This window comes from Synchiropus splendidus, chromosome 16 (assembly GCF_027744825.2).
Source record: "Synchiropus splendidus isolate RoL2022-P1 chromosome 16, RoL_Sspl_1.0, whole genome shotgun sequence".
Taxonomy (NCBI): Eukaryota; Metazoa; Chordata; class Actinopteri; order Syngnathiformes; family Callionymidae; genus Synchiropus; species Synchiropus splendidus.
Window position 1 is genome coordinate 20,758,607 of NC_071349.1, and position 17,634 is coordinate 20,776,240.

General features: G+C 59.9%; 2 protein-coding genes across 5 annotated transcripts in view; one reads left to right on the forward strand and one right to left on the reverse strand.

Moving 5' to 3' along the window:
• ap4s1 (adaptor related protein complex 4 subunit sigma 1) overlaps positions 1-17,634 on the forward strand; it is a 79,884-nt gene that overhangs the window by 1,786 nt on the left and 60,464 nt on the right. For 2 of the 4 annotated variants that reach the window (XM_053845057.1, XM_053845058.1), the window contains 2 exons: positions 52-138; positions 200-1,021. In XM_053845057.1, coding sequence (XP_053701032.1) covers positions 52-138; positions 200-679 — 567 coding nt within the window. In that variant the 3' untranslated portion in view covers positions 680-1,021. Of the gene's footprint in view, positions 1-51; positions 139-199; positions 1,022-17,634 lie in introns of those variants that run through there. The other 2 variants (XM_053845061.1, XM_053845060.1) reach the window with 2 other exon arrangements.
• On the reverse strand, positions 1,543-15,480 carry hectd1 (HECT domain containing 1). Its single transcript, XM_053844986.1, is given in 42 exon segments — positions 1,543-1,835; positions 1,903-2,047; positions 2,113-2,263; positions 3,540-3,712; positions 3,776-3,934; positions 3,997-4,445; positions 4,513-4,650; positions 4,724-4,925; positions 4,994-5,121; positions 5,190-5,272; positions 5,340-5,636; positions 5,639-5,691; positions 5,774-5,925; positions 5,993-6,063; positions 6,122-6,300; positions 6,302-6,482; positions 6,540-6,761; positions 7,631-8,587; positions 9,549-9,725; positions 9,794-9,960; positions 10,025-10,135; positions 10,215-10,427; positions 10,499-10,638; positions 10,720-10,854; positions 10,949-11,054; positions 11,124-11,218; positions 11,288-11,434; positions 11,504-11,715; positions 11,791-12,054; positions 12,122-12,344; positions 12,402-12,572; positions 12,880-13,018; positions 13,079-13,253; positions 13,315-13,429; positions 13,523-13,621; positions 13,689-13,765; positions 13,833-14,103; positions 14,172-14,453; positions 14,532-14,759; positions 14,823-15,057; positions 15,119-15,268; positions 15,345-15,480. Coding segments are annotated over 41 exon segments (7,800 nt in total). The 5' UTR covers positions 15,259-15,268; positions 15,345-15,480; the 3' UTR covers positions 1,543-1,697.

Genomic DNA, 17,634 nt, shown 5'->3' on the forward strand with positions numbered 1-17,634 from the left:
GGGGTCTGTGGAGCGGCGGGACGCCTGTCTGACGTCAGTCCCGTGTTGCAGTGTTCCTTCGTAGAGTACAAGGACTTCCGGCTGGTCTATCGCCAGTACGCTGCCCTCTTCATCGTGGTGGGCGTGTCCGGCGGCGAGGTGAGTCCTGCGGCGCCCAGACGGAGCTCACCTGACGGCACCGCTGCGATTGTCTTGGCAGAACGAACTGGCCGTCTACGAGCTGCTCCACAACTTTGTGGAAGTTCTGGACAAGTACTTCAGCCGCGTGGTGAGTGTGAAGTGGCGCCGCCATCGGGGCCCGTGCGTCTCACGACCGCGTCTCTTCCGCAGAGCGAACTGGACGTATCCCTCTCTGCAGCCGCCCCACTGTCGAAGCCAGTGCGTCTCTCGTTCAGCCTCCTTAACTCCTCAAGCAGATCATGTTCAACCTGGACCGCGTCCACGTCATCCTGGACGAGATGATCCAGAACGGGAAGGTGGTGGAGACCAACAAGATCAACGTGCTGGCGCCGCTCGCTGCTCTGGACAAGATGGCCGCCGACGGCTCGCAGTGAGCGAAGAGGAAGCGGTGTCACTGCCCTATTTGCTTCTTCGTCCCGTTTTGCTTCCAGGTCTCAGGCTTATGACGTCATTTCCTGTTCGTATGCGCACATTGGTATTTCAAGACGTCATTTCCTGAGTATATGCTCATATTAACTGCGACCTCGGAGGCAAGATAGGAAACTGCGTGCAAATTGCACAGAAAGATCCAATTATTTCATCTGAAATCTTGTTGAAATATCTGAATTGTTGAATACAAGTCAAATGTAGTGATATATATAAAATAAGGTTAAAATACAGTTAATGCGTCGGCGTAGTACTTTAGTCATTCAAATTCTGCTTCTCTTGATGAAATACCAGTGTGTAGTGAGGCGCGGCCTAATGATGTTGCTAATTCTATTCTAATTTATGTGTCAAGCAGCTGCACCCATGTGCGCATGTGGACAGGAAATTACGTCATGAAATACAATGTGCGCATACGAACAGGAAATGACGTCATAAGCCTGAGACCTGGAAGCAAAACGGGACGAAGAAGCAAATAGGGCAGTGACAGTGACACCCACAGTGGAGCAGCAGCAAGACCAGGCCCTGATGTGATGGCGGTGCACCCGCAGGACCGGGTAACTCTGGAGGGCGCCAGAGTTTCACCATTTTGAATAAAGACGTTTGGTTTTTCGTGGCCCCCGAAGTGACGTGTGTCGGCCTTAGAACGCCCTCTGGTGGCGAGTCAGTGAGTGGGTCAGTATGTCTCTTCGCAAACATTTTTAATGATTATTTTCGGAGCGTACACATTTGAAAATATTCGTTTATACCTCAAACTGCAACTGGAGTTAAATAAAGTTTATAATATACAAAGAAAATACAGGAGCGGCGCTGTCTTCCTGGCCACAACACCGGAACACCCTGACCTTTGACCCGGGCCTCACTCCAGATACCCAGGAGGAGAAAACACACGGAAGCAACAGAAAAGAAAAAGAAAGAAAACCAAACTAAAGAAGCGTGACTGTTTACAAAACCGAAGCTACGAGTCAAACCAGGAAGCGACGGAGCAGGGCCACACGTGCGCGCGCACAGGAGGACGATGAAGAGGAGCAGGAGGAGGAGGAGAGCTGCTCCTTCCGCCGGCTGCGGGCGGGACGGGCAGATGGCGAGCGCGCTCAGTTCAGGTGGAAGCCCTTCTCCATGGTGGCGGCCAGCAGCCGCTGGCGCATGATGTCCTCCGACGAGTACTCAGGCAGCTTCAGGTAGTGGACGCAGGTGTTGACCGAGGGGTAGCTGGAGTCGGTGGCATCCACCTGAGGGTGGGAGAAGAGACGCTCAGCGGGCTTGACCCTGGAGCCTGGGCGCGCGCGCGGCTCCTACCTTCCTGACGATGGTGAGGCGGGGGTGCAGGTTGGCCAGGCCACCGGGGGGCAGCGTGGAGCAGCCGGTGGTGAACTGCAGGAAAGCTTTCCTCTCGTCGCACGACATCCCACACAGGACGCCGACGAAGCGCAGGAAGCCGGGGCTGCGGACAGGAAGCGGACGCCGGTTGCCGGCGGGAGCGAGCGAGCGAGCGGGGGCGGGGCTTACCTGTCTCTGGTGTAGCCCAGCTTGGGTTCCGTGTAATTGATGACATCGTCTGCGGTCCAGGACGGCGACTGGTTCCCACACAAGATCATCTGCACTTCCTTCTGACTGAATGAGCTCAGCTTCTCCATTGGGAAGACACGGTTGAAGCCCTCTGTGGAGGAAGAGGAAGTGACGTGGAGGAGGAAGTGACAAGGAGGAGGAGGAGGAGGAAGTGACTAGGAGGAAGTGACAAGGAGGAGGAGGAGGAGGAGGAGGAGGGAGTGACGAGGAGGAGGGAGTGACGTGGTGGAGGAGGAGGAAGTGACGTGGAGGAGGAGGAGGAGGAGGAGGAGGGAGTTACGTGGTGGAGGTGGAGGAGGAGGAGGAGGAGGGAGTGACGAGGAGGAGGAGGACGAGGAGGAGGGAGTGACGTGGTGGAGGAGGAGGAGGGAGTGACGAGGAGGAGGAGGACGAGGAGGAGGAGGAGGGAGTGACGTGGTGGAGGAGGACGAGGAGGAGGGAGTGACGTGGTGGAGGAGGAGGGAGTGACGAGGAGGAAGTGACGAGGAGGAGGAGGAGGGAGTGACGTGGTGGAGGAGGACGTGGTGGAGGAGGAGGACGAGGAGGAGGGAGTGACGTGGTGGAGGAGGAGGGAGTGACGAGGAGGAAGTGACGAGGAGGAGGAGGAGGGAGTGACGTGGTGGAGGAGGACGTGGTGGAGGAGGAGGACGAGGAGGAGGGAGTGACGTGGTGGAGGAGGAGGAAGTGACGTGGAGGAGGAGGAGGAGGAGGAGGAAGTGACGTGGAGGAGGAGGAGGAGGAGGAGGAGGGAGTGACGTGGAGGAGGAGGGAGTGACGAGGAGGAGGGAGTGACGTGGTGGAGGAGGAGGAGGAGGAGGAAGTGATGTGGTGGAGGAGGAGGAGGAGGAGGAGGAGGAGGAAGTGACGTGGAGGAGGAGGAGGAGGAGGAGGAGGGAGTGACGTGGAGGAGGAGGGAGTGACGAGGAGGAGGGAGTGACGTGGTGGAGGAGGAGGAGGAGGAGGAAGTGATGTGGTGGAGGAGGAGGAGGAGGAGGAGGAGGAGGAAGTGACGTGGAGGAGGAGGAGGAGGAGGAGGAGGGAGTGACGTGGAGGAGGAGGGAGTGACGAGGAGGAGGGAGTGACGTGGTGGAGGAGGAGGAGGAGGAGGGAGTGATGTGGTGGAGGGAGTGACGTGGTGGAGGAGGAGGAGGAGGAGGAAGTGATGTGGTGGAGGAGGAGGAAGTGACGTGGAGGAGGAGGAGGAGGAGGAGGAAGTGACGTGGAGGAGGAGGGAGTGACGAGGAGGAGGAAGTGATGTGGTGGAGGAGGAGGAAGTGACGTGGAGGAGGAGGACGAGGAGGAGGAGGAGGAGGAGGAAGTGACGTGGTGGAGGAGGAGGGGTGAGAGCGGTGCGGCGGCGGCGTTACCTCGGAAAGCCTCCATCTGCTTCTGGATGCCCAGGTGCATGCAGAAGTCAAACATCAGCTCCACGTACTCTTCGGCGTTCTCCATGGTGACCATCTCGTCGTCTCCGTTTGGCTTCAGGTCCACCGCAGAGAAGCCGTGAACCTTGGAGGACGGGCAGAACTGGAAGTTCAACCTGGAGGGGGACCAAACCAGAGTCAGGATGCGAGCGCCCCCCCCACGGTCAGGTGCGTCTCACCCGAGGTCCTCGATGCTGAGGGGGGGGCCTGAGCCCAGGGGGTTCCGCAGCATCAGCTCCTGCAGTCTGGTGTTCTTCTCGTCCTCCGACAGAACTTTGCTGGACACGATCTGTCGCCGCTTCACCGACAGCTCCTTGACCTCCTTCAGGAAGCCAGCCCTGCGGGACACAGGGTTGGGGGTCAACGTCCGGATCGGCGCTCACCCGAGCGGAGAGCTCACCTGTGTGGGTTGACCAGCTGGAAGTCGTCCCAGGTCAGGATGCCGTGGTACCAGGCCGGGGGCTTGGGTTTGGGCGGGTCCATGATGAACTCGGACTTGGAGTCCTCATCGAAGCTGCCCGTGCTTTGGGTGGAGGCCTCCGACCGCAGCAGGAAGGGCGGCGCCTGGCCGGGGTCCTGGCCCGGGACCAGACCCCGGGACTGGTACAGCAGCTTGCTCATGTTGGACTTGATGTCGCCCATGCAGAGCAGCCGGAAGAAGGGCCGCGACACGGGCAGGTCCACCAGCCGGTTGTCCTGGATGCACTTGGCCAGGAAGACGCCCAGGAAGTGGAAGAGCTGGGTGATGCGCTCCAGCTCCTCGCTGTCCTGGGGGAAGGGTGCGGGGAAGAGGCCGCAGGAGCGCTGCACGTAGAAGCCGGGGGGCTTCAGACCCCCGCCCAGGTCCACCTGAGGCACAGCACGGGGTCAGGAGTGCGGGGCCCGGGAGCGAGGGGCCGCAGGAGCCGGGTCTCACCTGCCGCGACTCGTCGTCAGGGAAGTCGTCGTCGCAGAGCCACATCCCCAGAGACGTGCGCTGGAACTCCGCCGCCACCAGAGCGTAGAACTCCAGGGTGGGGCCCAGGCCCGTGCCCTCCTCGCCTTGGAACTCCACCTGAAGCGGAGCAGGTCCATGAGCGTCTGGCCCCAGACCCTGAGGGGAGGGGGGAGGGGGAGGGAGGACTTGCCTCTAACACCGACTTCCTGTCGGCATGCAGCTGCATGACAGACTCCGCCCACTCCATCATGGCGTCACCTCGCGGCACCTTGACCCGCTCGTGCTTGAGACGGCCCACTCGGAACTCGGCCGGGTCGTCGCGCCTCACCGTGGTGGAGGGGCGGGAGCGCTCCATGGTGGCCTCGCGGCGGTTCTGTAGCCACACGATAGCCCTGCGCACACACACGCACACACAGGCGGCGTGAGTGTCCGGCGCCTGCCGCCGGGTCACGTGACTCACCTGGAGGCTCCGAAGGCCGTGCAGGTGAAGTAGAGCTGTCTGGTCTCGAAGGGAATCAGGAAAGGACACTTGGAGGTCAGCTGCTCGCACCAGTCGGGCAGCGCCGCGCTGGCTAAAGCCAAGGGCTCCTGGGACGGCAGACAGTGTTACACACTGCTGCCCTGGCCCCCCCGGCCCCACCCCCCCTCTGCCTCACCTCGATCTGCTGCAGGATCTTGGTGGTGATCTTCTTACTGGTGAACTCCTCTGGAGCAGCGTTGAACTGCAGCTCCTCCACATCTGGTCAAACACAGTCGAGGATGAGGAGGAGGAGGATGATGGTGGTGGTGATGGCGCGTGATCTCACCCTCCTGCAGCGAGCGGGGGTTGGAGCTGGCATCGGCGCCGATGATGTAGAGGATGCGCAGCAGCTGCAGGACGTCCTCCACGCCGCAGGCGTTCTGGCTGCAGCCGGCCTTGGCCTGCGCCGCCTCTTTGCCTCCTCCCAGGATTTCACTGCTGTGGTTGGCTGACAGAGAGCTGGGACTGAGGCCCCCGGAGCGCCCCCCAGTGATGTGTTCACAGAACTCCTGAGAGGAAGCAGATGGCATGTTGGAACACAGCAGCCAGGAAAGAGTTTCAAGAGTGGCCTCCTGAGTCTCACCATCTTGTCGCTCTCCTTCTCCTTGTCCGAGTCTTTCAGCTCCCGGTACATGATCCTGGGGCACAGCAGAGCCGCGTCAGGGCCGCATCAGAGCCCGGGTGAGGGCGTGCTAGTGCGTGAGTGAGTGAGTGTCGTACGTGTACGTGGGCTCCCAGATGCGCCTCAGTTTGTCAGTCTTCACAGAGCCGCTGCAGGACAGCTGCAGCAGCTTCTGGACGTAGTAGAAGATGGTGGACTTGTAGTTGGCCAGAGGAAGCTCCACCTCCCGGGCAGAACCCAGACCAGCCACCTGTAGGAAGAGACGTGTCAGTCAAGGGGCAGCTGTGGTCCCGGCGAGGGGCCTGCGAGAGTCCTGCCTTGAGGGTGAGCGCCAGGTGAGGAGAGGGGGCACACTCCACTTCCTCCTGAACCTCAGAGCGAGGGGTTCCTGCACCAGAGAGACGCGTCACTTCGGGCTCCCCAGAACCCAGGGCGGGTCCACTCACCCGGAGGGGGGATCTCCAGATCTGTGGTCTGCTGGACATTGGTTCTTCCTGGTCTGGGGTCAAAGGCCGGGACCAGAGCCGAGAACTGCCTCTTGAGGACGAAATCGTCGTCCCAGGTTCTCCTGCGACCTCCTTTGGTCTCGTACTCCTCTTCCTCCTGCAGATCAGAACCATGGCCTCACTTCCTGTTCCACTCCACTCGCCGCCCCACACGACGGTGCACCTACCAGGACCTCCTCGTACTCCTGGTCCTCCTGATTGTCGTCTTCGTTCTCGTCGTCATCGTCGTCGGGTTCTGGAAGATCTTCCTCGTCGTCCAGCTCGGCCAGCAACGTGTTGGCACGGCAACTGTCCAGGAAGTCTGCGGGGAGACGGCGTGTCACGGCCGGCGCGTCCACAGGGTGCGTGAATGACCCACCGTAGAGTGAGAACTCGGCCTCCTGCCCCGTGTCGCTCTCGCTGGACGTGGACGTCAGGCTGGTGGTCAGGGTGTTGCTCAGCAGCTGACCCACAGAGAGGCCGGTGGTGGCCGTGGCCACGTTGTTGCTGCTGGTCACTATGGAGGTGGACATGGTGACGGTGGACGTGGTGCCGGTGGTGGTCAGGTTCGGGAAACTCTGGGCGCCCATGAGAGGCGACGCTGCGGACGGGCCAGAGGAAGAGCGTCAGCGGCCAGGAGAAGGGTCAGGGTCTCGGAACAGACAGCCATTATACTGGGCCACGTTGGGCTCGGGACCGGCGCAGACCGCAGCTGCTGTCCTCCTTCCAAGCATCCCCGACTAGTCATAGAGAAGGGATTTTTGCTGGGCCGCTAGAAGTTTTTGTTTCCCCCCTCTGGGCCGTGAGACGCTCAGTTCTGATACATGAGCCACGTGTGGCGGCAGTAGTGAGTCAGTGAACTGACCTGACCGCTGCACATCTGTGACAGTCACCAACTATGGAGAAGTTCGTGGAAAGAAACAATGAAGAAGAAAGTGATGGCGCCTCCACAGGAGTAAAAACTGTTCATGAAAGCGCCTGTCAAAGTTTTGAAAATTCGTCAATGGCTATACTTTCATTTAAACATATATCTTCTTTAGAGTTGAGAATTGATTCCGTTTTTCCAATTTTCTCAAGTGTTTTCTTGAGTACATTTGATGAACATGACCTGCACCTGCTTCTGCTGCAGGTAGGACTTCCTCAGTGACCAATATCTTTGCGACGATCACAAGGTTTCACGTCATTTCACACGGTTTTGGTTTGTTGACGTGTCGGTAGATCAAATATGGCTGCCGATGACGACCGAGTCATGAACCGGTGCTACTGAACGGGTCCATTTGCTCTCGGATCAGAAGGGTTCAGAGCCCTGTCACAGAGAAGAGGAGGACAGGAGGGCTCCCAGACTGTGTGTGTGAACTTGTGAAATTCATACTTTTCTGCTCTAAATGTTGCCGAGACCAGACCCACGGTGGCGCAGCGAGCCGTGTCTACACAATAGCGCGCCGCTGGGCAGGAGAGTGCAGTACTCACTGGCAGTGCTCATCACGTTGCGTCCCAGTGTGTTGGTGTTGTTGTCGCTGCTGCTGCGACTCAAGTTCATGTTGTTGGTTGCGTTGGTGCGCGACATGTTGGGCGCTCGCCGGACGAAAGACTCCATGAGGCTGGCCTCCCGGGACGACAGATTGGGCACGCTGGCGCTGGAGCTCATGGGAGCCCCGGCGGCCAGCAGCGAGCTGACCGACAGACGGGCGTTGGCGGCCGAGCAGAGGGGCCGCTGGGACGGCACGTCCTTGCTGGAGGACTCTGACACCGAGCTGACGTCCGGCGAGCTGACGCTGACCAGGCCCAAGGATATGGCGATCGCCGGGTCAGTGGAAGAGTCTTTATTTCTAGCGTCCTCGTCCGGGGCGGACGGGTCGGCGGTGATGGTGCCGGAGCTGGACGCCGACCCGGAACCTGCCTCCACCGCCGCAGACAGCACCACAACAGGCTCGTGCTGCTGGCTGTCCGAAGCGGCCCCGCCTCCTGATCCCACCCCGGAGCCCTGATCCAGCAGAAGTCCCTCCACCCTCCTGTCCAGCCGCAGGCTGGCACCGGGTCCCCCGGCTGAGGAGCCCAGGCTAATGTCGGAGGAGGACGCCACGCTGCAGACCGAGCTGCTGCTGCCCTTCCTGCTGGAGGAGCCGGCCCCGCCCACCGCCGTGGCGCTGCCCTTGTCTGGACAGTTGTTCTTCACCAGCGCGCTCCACGACTGCTGCTGCGTCGCCGACAGCGAGGCTGTGGTTGCGCCAGCGGAGGCCGGCGTGAGCGAAGGTCCCACCAGGGAGGAGGCGGGGCCTGAAACAGCGGATGAGACAGGTTTGGGTGACGGCGCTGTGGCAGCCGACTCCGGGTCGTACCCGGGAGCCAGCTTCAGGTCAAACTTTCCTTCAGCGCCCATGCGGTACGAGTTAGAGACGCCGGCGTCCCACGTCACATCAATCCAGCCTGGAGGGACAAAGAGACAGGAGGGAGACGGACGGATGGACGTCAGAGACCCGGCAGAGCCAGAGGGGGTAGGTGGGAGGACAGAAACATCTACAGTGATGGTGGTCGGAGCAGAACCTTGGGAGCCATTGCCGAAGGATCTGCTCCGACAACAAAGAACTTCACTACTGTCACAATAGAACATTCATGTAGAAAACAACAACCACCACGTTTGTAAACATCAGCAGCTTGCGCCTCACTCAGGTCACAGGAGGAACAACAGGAGAGCGAAAACAGCTGACCGAAGGAGAGCAGGAAGAGAGAGAGAGAGATCACAGAGGAGTGACAGAAGTGAAGAGGAAGGATGAGAGAAGGACAGGACAGAAGAGTCTTCAATGTCAAAAGCAGGGCTGCACAGATCAGACGTCAACGTTTCACTCTTTTTATTGAAAGCAAAGATTTTCCTCTAAATAAAAGTCAGTGGGGTATGAGGGAGCAACTAAACACTGAATAGAATTGTGAGAGGAAAAACCACTCCAACATCACTAAAGATGTTTCCTGCTGCCGCAGGATGGAAGCATTTTAATGTTATAAGCCGGAGAAGGAAACATTCTTCCCAGCCATATTCTTCTCTAGTCCTGCTAGCATTAGCCTTAGCTGGACTGTGCATACTGGCAGTGGCGCTTCCTTTCATGGAGAAGGACCTGATGGTGGTCACCTGACTTCCACCTCACACAAGCTGCTTGCTAATGCACTACGCGTGCTAGCATGAGCATGCTCGGCGTGATGATGAGCGCAGCCTCCTGGTGAGCTGGCGACAGTGGCCACTTTCAGACCTTTGTGGAGGTGGGAATCAACCCGACCCGACGACTGATCAGTGCAGCCCTACTCTTCTGTTGCGCAAGGTCATGTGACTTGAGCTCTCAAGGCGACTGGCCAGTAAGAAGCGGTCAGAGAGACCTAGGTTCTGATCCAGACTGACCGTTATGGGCCTCTCCAGTGACTGTCCCCTCTCCCGCCGGGTTTCCATCCTGATCCCTCCACTTCCAGTCGATACCCCGGACGACCCGAGCTCCAGGCACAATGTACTTCATCACCTGAGAGCGGAACAAGCGGCGCTGGCGCCGAAGGTTGGCCTCCGCCTCCTTCACAGCTTTACCTGCGGATCACAGAGACTGGGTCAGCGCTGCACCTTGCCCCAACCGGCCGAGGACACGCAACACTCACCGAGCTGGTCCTCACACACGGCTGTGACGGAGCCGTACAGCTCCAGACCCGACAGAGACAAGTAGTGAGTCTGACCACTGGCGTTCTTGCCCATCTGCTTGATCCGGATGTGCCTCCATCCCTGCTTCTCGTCCCGGGACGGGTCCAGGGGCCACGTGGCTGTGGACCTGAGGCACACAGTCAGACACCCGCCTTCAAGGGAACGCTCTCAGTGGTATGAGGTCGCCGTACCCTGGCTCATTCAGGCTGCAGTCGTCCACGTGGGTGTAGAGTGTCGTCCAGTTCTGACCGTCTTTGGACACCTGGAAGACCCAGTTCCTCAGGGCCGAGCGCCCGTAGCCCCTGGGCAGAGACGCTTTTAAGGTGGGTTCACACAGAGCGGGGCTGAAGCGGCTGGAAGGTGAGCCATTTGAGTCGCTACCTGGCATGTCGGAGCGTGTAGGCGGAGGGAATGACCCAGAGGCCGAGGTCGACGGCGAACCAGGCATTCTTGTCGTCGTTGGTGTGGCAGTTGAGGGCGGAGCTGTCGCGACTCAGGATGTCCTCCAAACGACCGTATGGAAGGTTGCGCCCCTCCGATGATGTCACCACCACGAGGCCGTAGGCGGCAGGATTGACCCACTCGTACGCCGTCCTGCGGAGGGCAGAGTCCATCAGTTTGCGGACCGTCAGTCATCACGGGACTGGTGGTGAAGCTGGTCGTACTTGGCGTTGGTTCCGACCCAGTAGATGAGACCGTTCTCATCAAAGTCGTGTTGGTGTCTGAAGGTGAAGGTCTGTCCTTCCCGAAGCTTCCTCACGAAGACGAACGACGAGCGCTCGAAGTCGTACCACTGCTTGGCCACCTGAGGGAGAGAGCGCGAGCGAGCAGTGACTCCACCTGCACCTCTTCTGGAGCCCCTCAACCCACTGTCACATGAGCCCACCATCTTCAGCAGGTACTGCTCCAGAGACTCCACCGTGGCCAGCGGCTCCATCTTCAACATGCGGCCTGTGCGGTCGATCAGCGCCGTCTCTCCAGGCGCCCGCTCCAGACGGAAGCGCAGCCTCCGGGTCAGGATCTGCCGACAGAGCAGGTCGCCAGCGGTTTCTCCCAAAACGTTTCTGCCAAATCTGGAGTCAGCTGGACTCGGACCCAGGGAGCGAGTCACGCACCTGCAAGTTGTAGGAGGATCCAGGGGAGTCGTAAAGGTGGAGAGGTAGACGTTCGATGGACTCCAAGACCGCGATCAGCTTCCGGATTAAGGCCACCGCGGGTCGACTGCACGCACACAAACACGCGCTCGTGAAGGCCAGGCTCCACCAGCAAAACACCACGGTCCCGCGTTACCTTTCGTCATCTTCGTTCTCGCTGAAGGCAGCTTTGAAAACATTGATTCTCTCCATCAGAGGCTTACAATCGTGTTTCAGGTCCAGGTCAGTGCTCTGTGGGGACCAGCACACACGCAGAAGCATCAGGACAGAGCTCGCCACCTGGGAGGAGGCGGGGCTTACATTGTTGAGGACGGTGAAGAGCGCCTGCACCAGGCCGCTGCTGCACATCTCGTACGGTGAGATGGTGCTCTCGTCCTTCAGGACCACGATCAGGTTCTCCAGAGCCGTCTTCATCAGGTCCCTCCAGGTGTTCTCGCCCTCCGAGCTCTGAAGGGGAAGACGGCGTGTGGACAGGGCTGCAGCACGGCGTGCTCCACAGGTGTCAGGCCGCCGTACCTGTCTCTTGGTGTGCAGCTCCCACGAGGACTCCAGCTGGGTGGAGATGTTCCTCAGCGTGACCACCACCCCCCGGGGCATGCTCTCCACGGCCTTGAAATGGTCGTCGTACAGCTCGCGCGCCATGCACTTCACCCGCTGCTTGGTCTTCTCCAGCTTGGACTTGAGCTTCCTCCCCCGCTTCCCGGTCCAGCCCATCACAAACTCAGAACCTGAAGACACACGAGCAGACTTAGCGCCCTCCGGCAGTGCCACGCGCGACCCCGGGGCCATGAGTCTGGACCCACCCAGCGAGGTCTCGGCTGTGAACGAGTGCTTGGTGCCTCTGTTGGACTCAAAGACGAAGCCGGGCAGGTCTTCCTTCAGGATGGTGGCCTGCTGGCCGTCGGAGTTGTGGATGGCGATCTCGCCGTCCTTCAGGCAGGTCAGGGACCAGTTCCCCACCGTCAGCTTACAGGGGCCCACGCTGGACAGGACCGGCTGACTGACCGTCACCGGCTTCACCTGACTGCGGGCCCGCTGGAGCTTCTCCAGGAACTCGCTGCGAGACTCTGAGGACCAGAGCCGAAGTGTGAAACGAGTGGGCCACCGTGAGGTGGGCGTGGCCTGGGAGCGTACCGGAGCTGTCGGAGCCGCCCTCGGGACTCCCGCTGGAGTACATGGTGGCCAGTTTCCCGTCCAGGATGAAGCGGAACCAACCGTTGGATCCGTTGGAGAGTTCCAGCGCAGCAGCGTCGGACCAGATGTAGAGGCAGTCGCGGCCCCGGATGATGGACCAGTCCCTCCAGTGGTACGGCTTCCCCTGCTGGATCTCTCTGGCGTCCTCCTGCGCCTCCTCCTCCTGCAGCAAAACCACAACCCGTGAGGGATTGCACCCCACAGGCCGGTGCAGACGCACCTTCTCCGGCTTGGCTTCGTCCTCATTCTCGTCATCCGACGTGGGTCCAGCCAGAGTGGACACTTTGTTGATGACCCCCAGTCGCGCGAGCTGGTCCAGGAACACGTCCCCTCCCTTGTCCACCAGGTCTCTGATGATCTGAAGAGCCAACAGGTGACCATCATCGTCGTCCTGAGGAGAAGACACACCTGTTCAGACACGGTCGCCAGCGTGTGCATGTGTGTTCTTGGACTTCTATCTTTGGCCGGTCCTCACTTTGTCGAGCCTCATTCTGAGGGTTACGACTACAAAATAGCTGGGTTACCATCACTGGTTAATTTGGTTGATAACTTGGTTCAGAGTAAAGTTTAGCCATGTGTTTTAGATGGTTAGGTTTAGGGGGAAAGGGTGATGTTAAAGACGGTCCTCACTAAGATAGGAAGGCAGACGTGTGTGTGTGTGTGTGCGTGCGTGCGTGTGTGCGTGGGCGCGCGTGCACCTCCTGGTCCAGGACTGTGGCTGTGATCTCCACCAACACCGTGGGCAGGTTGTGGCCCACCTCACTGTCACACACCTCCTTCAGCAGAACTTCACTGCTGTAGTGGACCATCTTCCGGATCAGAGCCAGACTGGCTTTCCTGGAACAAACACGGCCGTCAGAGAGCCGCTGCGCGCCCGTGCCTGTGTTCAGTCCTCACCTGATTGAAGGCAGCATGGTTTGCTGAAAGGTTTGTGCAAAAACAGGCAAGAGTCTCTTCAGGTAGATGGGGGCCATCTCAGGGTCTCCTCTGGGTTCTCCTCCCTCCTCGTCCTCTTTGTTCACATCTTTCTTCTTCTTGTCGTCGCTTTTGTTCACCGGACACATCCAGTCACCTGCAGCAGCGGCGGCAGGCTCAGCACGGCGCCTCTGGCCCGCCACACCGTGGCAACTCACCGGGAGACTGCAGGATGGCCACCACCTCGCTGTGGCCTCGCTCTCGAGCCTTGTCCAGGGGAGTCTTGCCGTCCTCGTCCCTCAAGTCGGGGTTCGCACCGTGACGGAGCAGAGTCTGCAGACAAACAAGCCAAAGCCAAGAGATGGTCCTCCATGAAGTCAGCTGATGTGATGGATCTGATCTGCAGCAGCGCTGTGAGCATGTTACCTTGGCGACCTGCGGTCGTCCAAAACAGGCAGCGTAGTGCAGCGAGGACGAGCGTTGGCCGCGGTTGACGTCTGCGCCGCGCTCGCACAGGAACTCCACCTGCCACAGAAAAACCCGCGCGTCAGAAGCCGCCTCCAGCAGCGGGCCACGTCCACGCCGCCATTACCATCTCCTGCGTGCCGAAGGCCGACGCCCAGTTGAGCAGCGTTTGGCCCACGTCGTCCATGAAGTTGACCTCGAATGCTGAAACACAACCAGGACCCTGTCATCAAGTCCACAGAGCAGAGTCCAGAAAGCGGTCGACGCTCACCTCCAGTGTCGATGGCGTCGATCAGAGCGTCCGTGTCTTTGCTGCGGATACAGTCAATGAGCTGTCGGTGTGACCTCTCCCCGGAGCTGTCCAGGCGCCGCAGGCCCGGGATGCGGCCCGTGGACCCGGCCGTGGACTTGGGCAAGGCCTTGCGTCCCTCAAACAGAAGAACCAGCAGCAGGTCCACCAGCCGCATGGTGTCCAGCACGCAGCGCTCGTCGCCGCCCAGCGCCGACTCCATGGAGTCCGGCAACGCAGAGCGCAGCAGGTCCTGAAGAGAGGGGCGGAGGTGAGGGCGTGGGCAGAGGCGCTGGCGACATGCCGCCCGGGGGAACTCACGTGTGTGACCAGCGGGGAGCCGCGGCAGAGCGTGGACAGCAGGCTGACTATGGTGGACACCTGGTTGCTCAGCTTGGAGTCTGGCGTGGGAGGGGTGGCGCCGGTGGAGGTCCTGCCGGGCTTGCAGGCAGAGGAGGGGCCCGATGCGGTCCCGCCGGCCGCAGCCATGCGGGACAGGAGCTCCTCCGTCAGGCCGTGTTTGGCCAGAGGGGCGGGATCCACGCCGCGGCGGGTGAAGCGATCGGCCAGAGAGGCGAAGCAGCGCAGGGCTCCGTCGGACACCTGCGGAACACGAGCCGCGCCGCGTCACTCAGACGCGCGCGCGCACACACACACACACTGACCCGGGACGCTCGGTACCTGGTGGTCCTCGTGCTTCAGCAGGCTGGACAGAGACTCCACGCACGTCTCCAGGGACGAGTCCTGGGGCTCCATCTTGCTGCAGAGCCGCGACACCACCGTCATGGCCGAGTGCAGCGTGTCCTTGTGGACCAGGTGCCCGCTGTCCCGAATGAAGCTCAGCACGCAGTTGAGGCCGCCGGCCTCGAAGACGGCGCCAGACTCTCGTGTGCAAATCAGCTCCAGCACCTGAGCGGTCGCAGCGCATCGTCAGCCGACACCGGAGAGGGCCGCTCCACAGACCGGGCCTACCTTCACGCACTGCTCCGCCAGGTCCCGGCTGGTCCGGTTGTTGAGCTCCACCACCACCAGACGGTTGCACAGCGCCTTGATGGCACCGTCCACGCCCACGATCCTCCGCGTGCACTCGGCCGACACGTCCAGGTAGTAGGTGATGGCCCTCGCCGTGACCTCCAGCACGTTGTCGGGCGCGCTCTCGTCCAGGAAGATCTTACAGAGCGCCGGCAAGAAGGTCCGCGGGGGGCACCTGGGGAGCGGAGAGGCTGTTGATGCGGGGCCCGCCACTCGGGCGGCTGCGGCTCACTCACGTCTCGAAGCAGCGGTCCACGTTGTCCGACATGAGCAGCAGCATGCAGAGCTGCTCCAGCGCGATCAGCTGCATGTCGCGCTCGTCGCCCTGGCCCATCTGGAGCCACTCCAGCAGGGTGTCCGGGTCCACGTCCGCCATGACGGCTCGCCTGAGGGCGCCCGGTCAAAGCAAACAACTCAGTCACCAGAGGGACCCCGAGACGTCTGCTCTACGTGACTCCTCACCTGGCTCCCCGGTTTGGCCAATCACAGCTCGCGGTTCTGTTGCAGTTCCGGACTCATCCAACCAGCCGGACGAAGACGGGAAACAGGAAGTGAGGCGCGCTCTCAGAGAGGATTCTGGGACATGAAGTCTGCTCACCTGCGAGACCAGTCACACACACACACAATCAGGTGACATCATGTGACAGATGGGGGCGCTCTCGACTAAAACCTGAGCGCTGAGGCATCAGAGGGTCACCACCGGTCACATGACCGTCGGCGGGCAAACCCGACGCTAGAGTGTCAATGAGACGTCCTGAAACCAGCTGAAGCCACCAGGACCAGGACCTTCCATCCATCTGCTGATGGAACATCCAGTCTGGTCGGGACACCGCGGCGGGACCACCTCAGGTCGGTCTGACAGAGAGGTTGAGTGAACTTGTGATGTTTCCGGTGCCTACATCATGCAGCACATCTCCAGGCTTGGTGGGTCGGTGACCGTGACGCCGCAGCCCTTCAGGAGGACCAATGTCTCATGACTCCCGAGTCTCTTGCACAACAAACGGTACTCAGCATTGTGGTCTCAGGGCTTCAGGTTCAGCAACTGCTTTAGGTTCCAGCCAGACTCTGACGTCACGTCCCCATGCTTCCAAAAATAAAAGTGGTCAGACAAAAACAACTTCTGTCTCTTCGTTTCAAACTCTCTGACGACTGGAGCCGCTTCGAACTACGGTCACAATCGCTCCCGGGCCCCGGGCACACGCGGGGGTCCGGTGCTGGGGGTTCGAAAGAGCCGCAGCTATCAGTCGGAGGCTTTTCGGGCCGAGCTACTGCGGTCCTGGTACTTGAGCTGGGCTGAACCGACTATCGTCGGCGCTCCGGAACCCGCAGGGCCCAGGACTCGTTCGCAGGACTCGAACCATGAACGTATTTGTCAACAAACACAGAAGCTTCTGTGCTAACGTTAGCCGCCGCAGCAGCGGCACCTGGCTAGCTAATCCGCGCTGACACGACACTTTTGAAAAAGCGGCTTCTCCGGACCTTCGTCTCCACCCCAATTCCCTCGGAACAGCACCGCGGGTCTACCTGTCGGGACGCCGGTAGCGCTGGAGAAACAGCCGCGGCCTCAGCCACCAACCACGAAGCTCGAGTTCGGAGTGAGCCGGGAGGCCGCGGTGCAGCCTCGGCGTCGACAGCGCGGCGGCCGCCGGCCCGGGCGTCAACTGCCGGGGCGAGACACTCACCCTTCTTCTGCGGGACACAGAGTCGCCAAGTGGGGCGGTGAGGTCGCGGTCTGAACGGCGAGGTGTGGCTTCGATCCACGGGCTCCCGAGTGCGCCGATCCCGTCCCTGCTGGACGGGTCTGGAGAGGTCGAAGTGGACGAACCGAACACCGGAGCGCACTGGTGAAGAGGCGTTCACGGACCAACTCCGTGCTCGGTAATTTCACACTCGTGAGAACACGGCGGCGCAAGAAACTAGAAAAGAAAGGTCCACGAGTTCATTGTGGATTAAAACACACACACACTGGACTAAATCTGGTGGACTTCTCCAACTTCTTCGCGTTTGGCTCTAATAGACATGGAATGTATTGTCTCTAGCGCCACGCTGCGGGCTTCTGTCCAAACAGCGCAGAAGTGACTCGTCTGAAACGCACGGAGAAAACTTGTCAGTCATTTTATGATTTTAGATGAAAGAGGACAAAACAGCGTCGATATGGAAACAAAGACTTGGAAGAGGAACTTTGATGGGTCAGCACTGCGGTGCAGCACCACTATAACAGTCATCCCACGGTAAAACGTTTGAAAACAGCTTTTGAAACAAACAGAATGAAAAAAAAAAAAATCAGTCCCGAAACAAACCAATGTTAAAATCCGTCCTCAGTTCCAAACCTCCATTAGGAAGCCTCCGTGGCTCTGACGGTTTCAGCACACAAACAGAAACAGCTCATTCAGCTTTTATTTCAAACATTCAAGAACATTAGCGCTACATGCCAGTTGACATCCACATGAAACAGCAAAGTCATTGGAAAAGGAAGGTGACGAGGATGAACTGACCCCGGGGTGAGTTGTAAACCCGAAGCTGTTGGCTGTCCACACAAGTGAGGCGTCACACGTGAACATGAGGAGACCAAGTGCCATTGAAGTGACGGTGAGACCTGCTCTGACAGAACATGGTGCTGTCGACGGTGCCTTCACTGACCTCATTTCAAGTGCTGACAACATCATCGTGTTTGTCCGGCCACCAAAATAAAAGCCTCCTGTTCGGGAAACATTCAGTCAAAGTGTTATGGACGAGCAGAGCTCCGGCACCA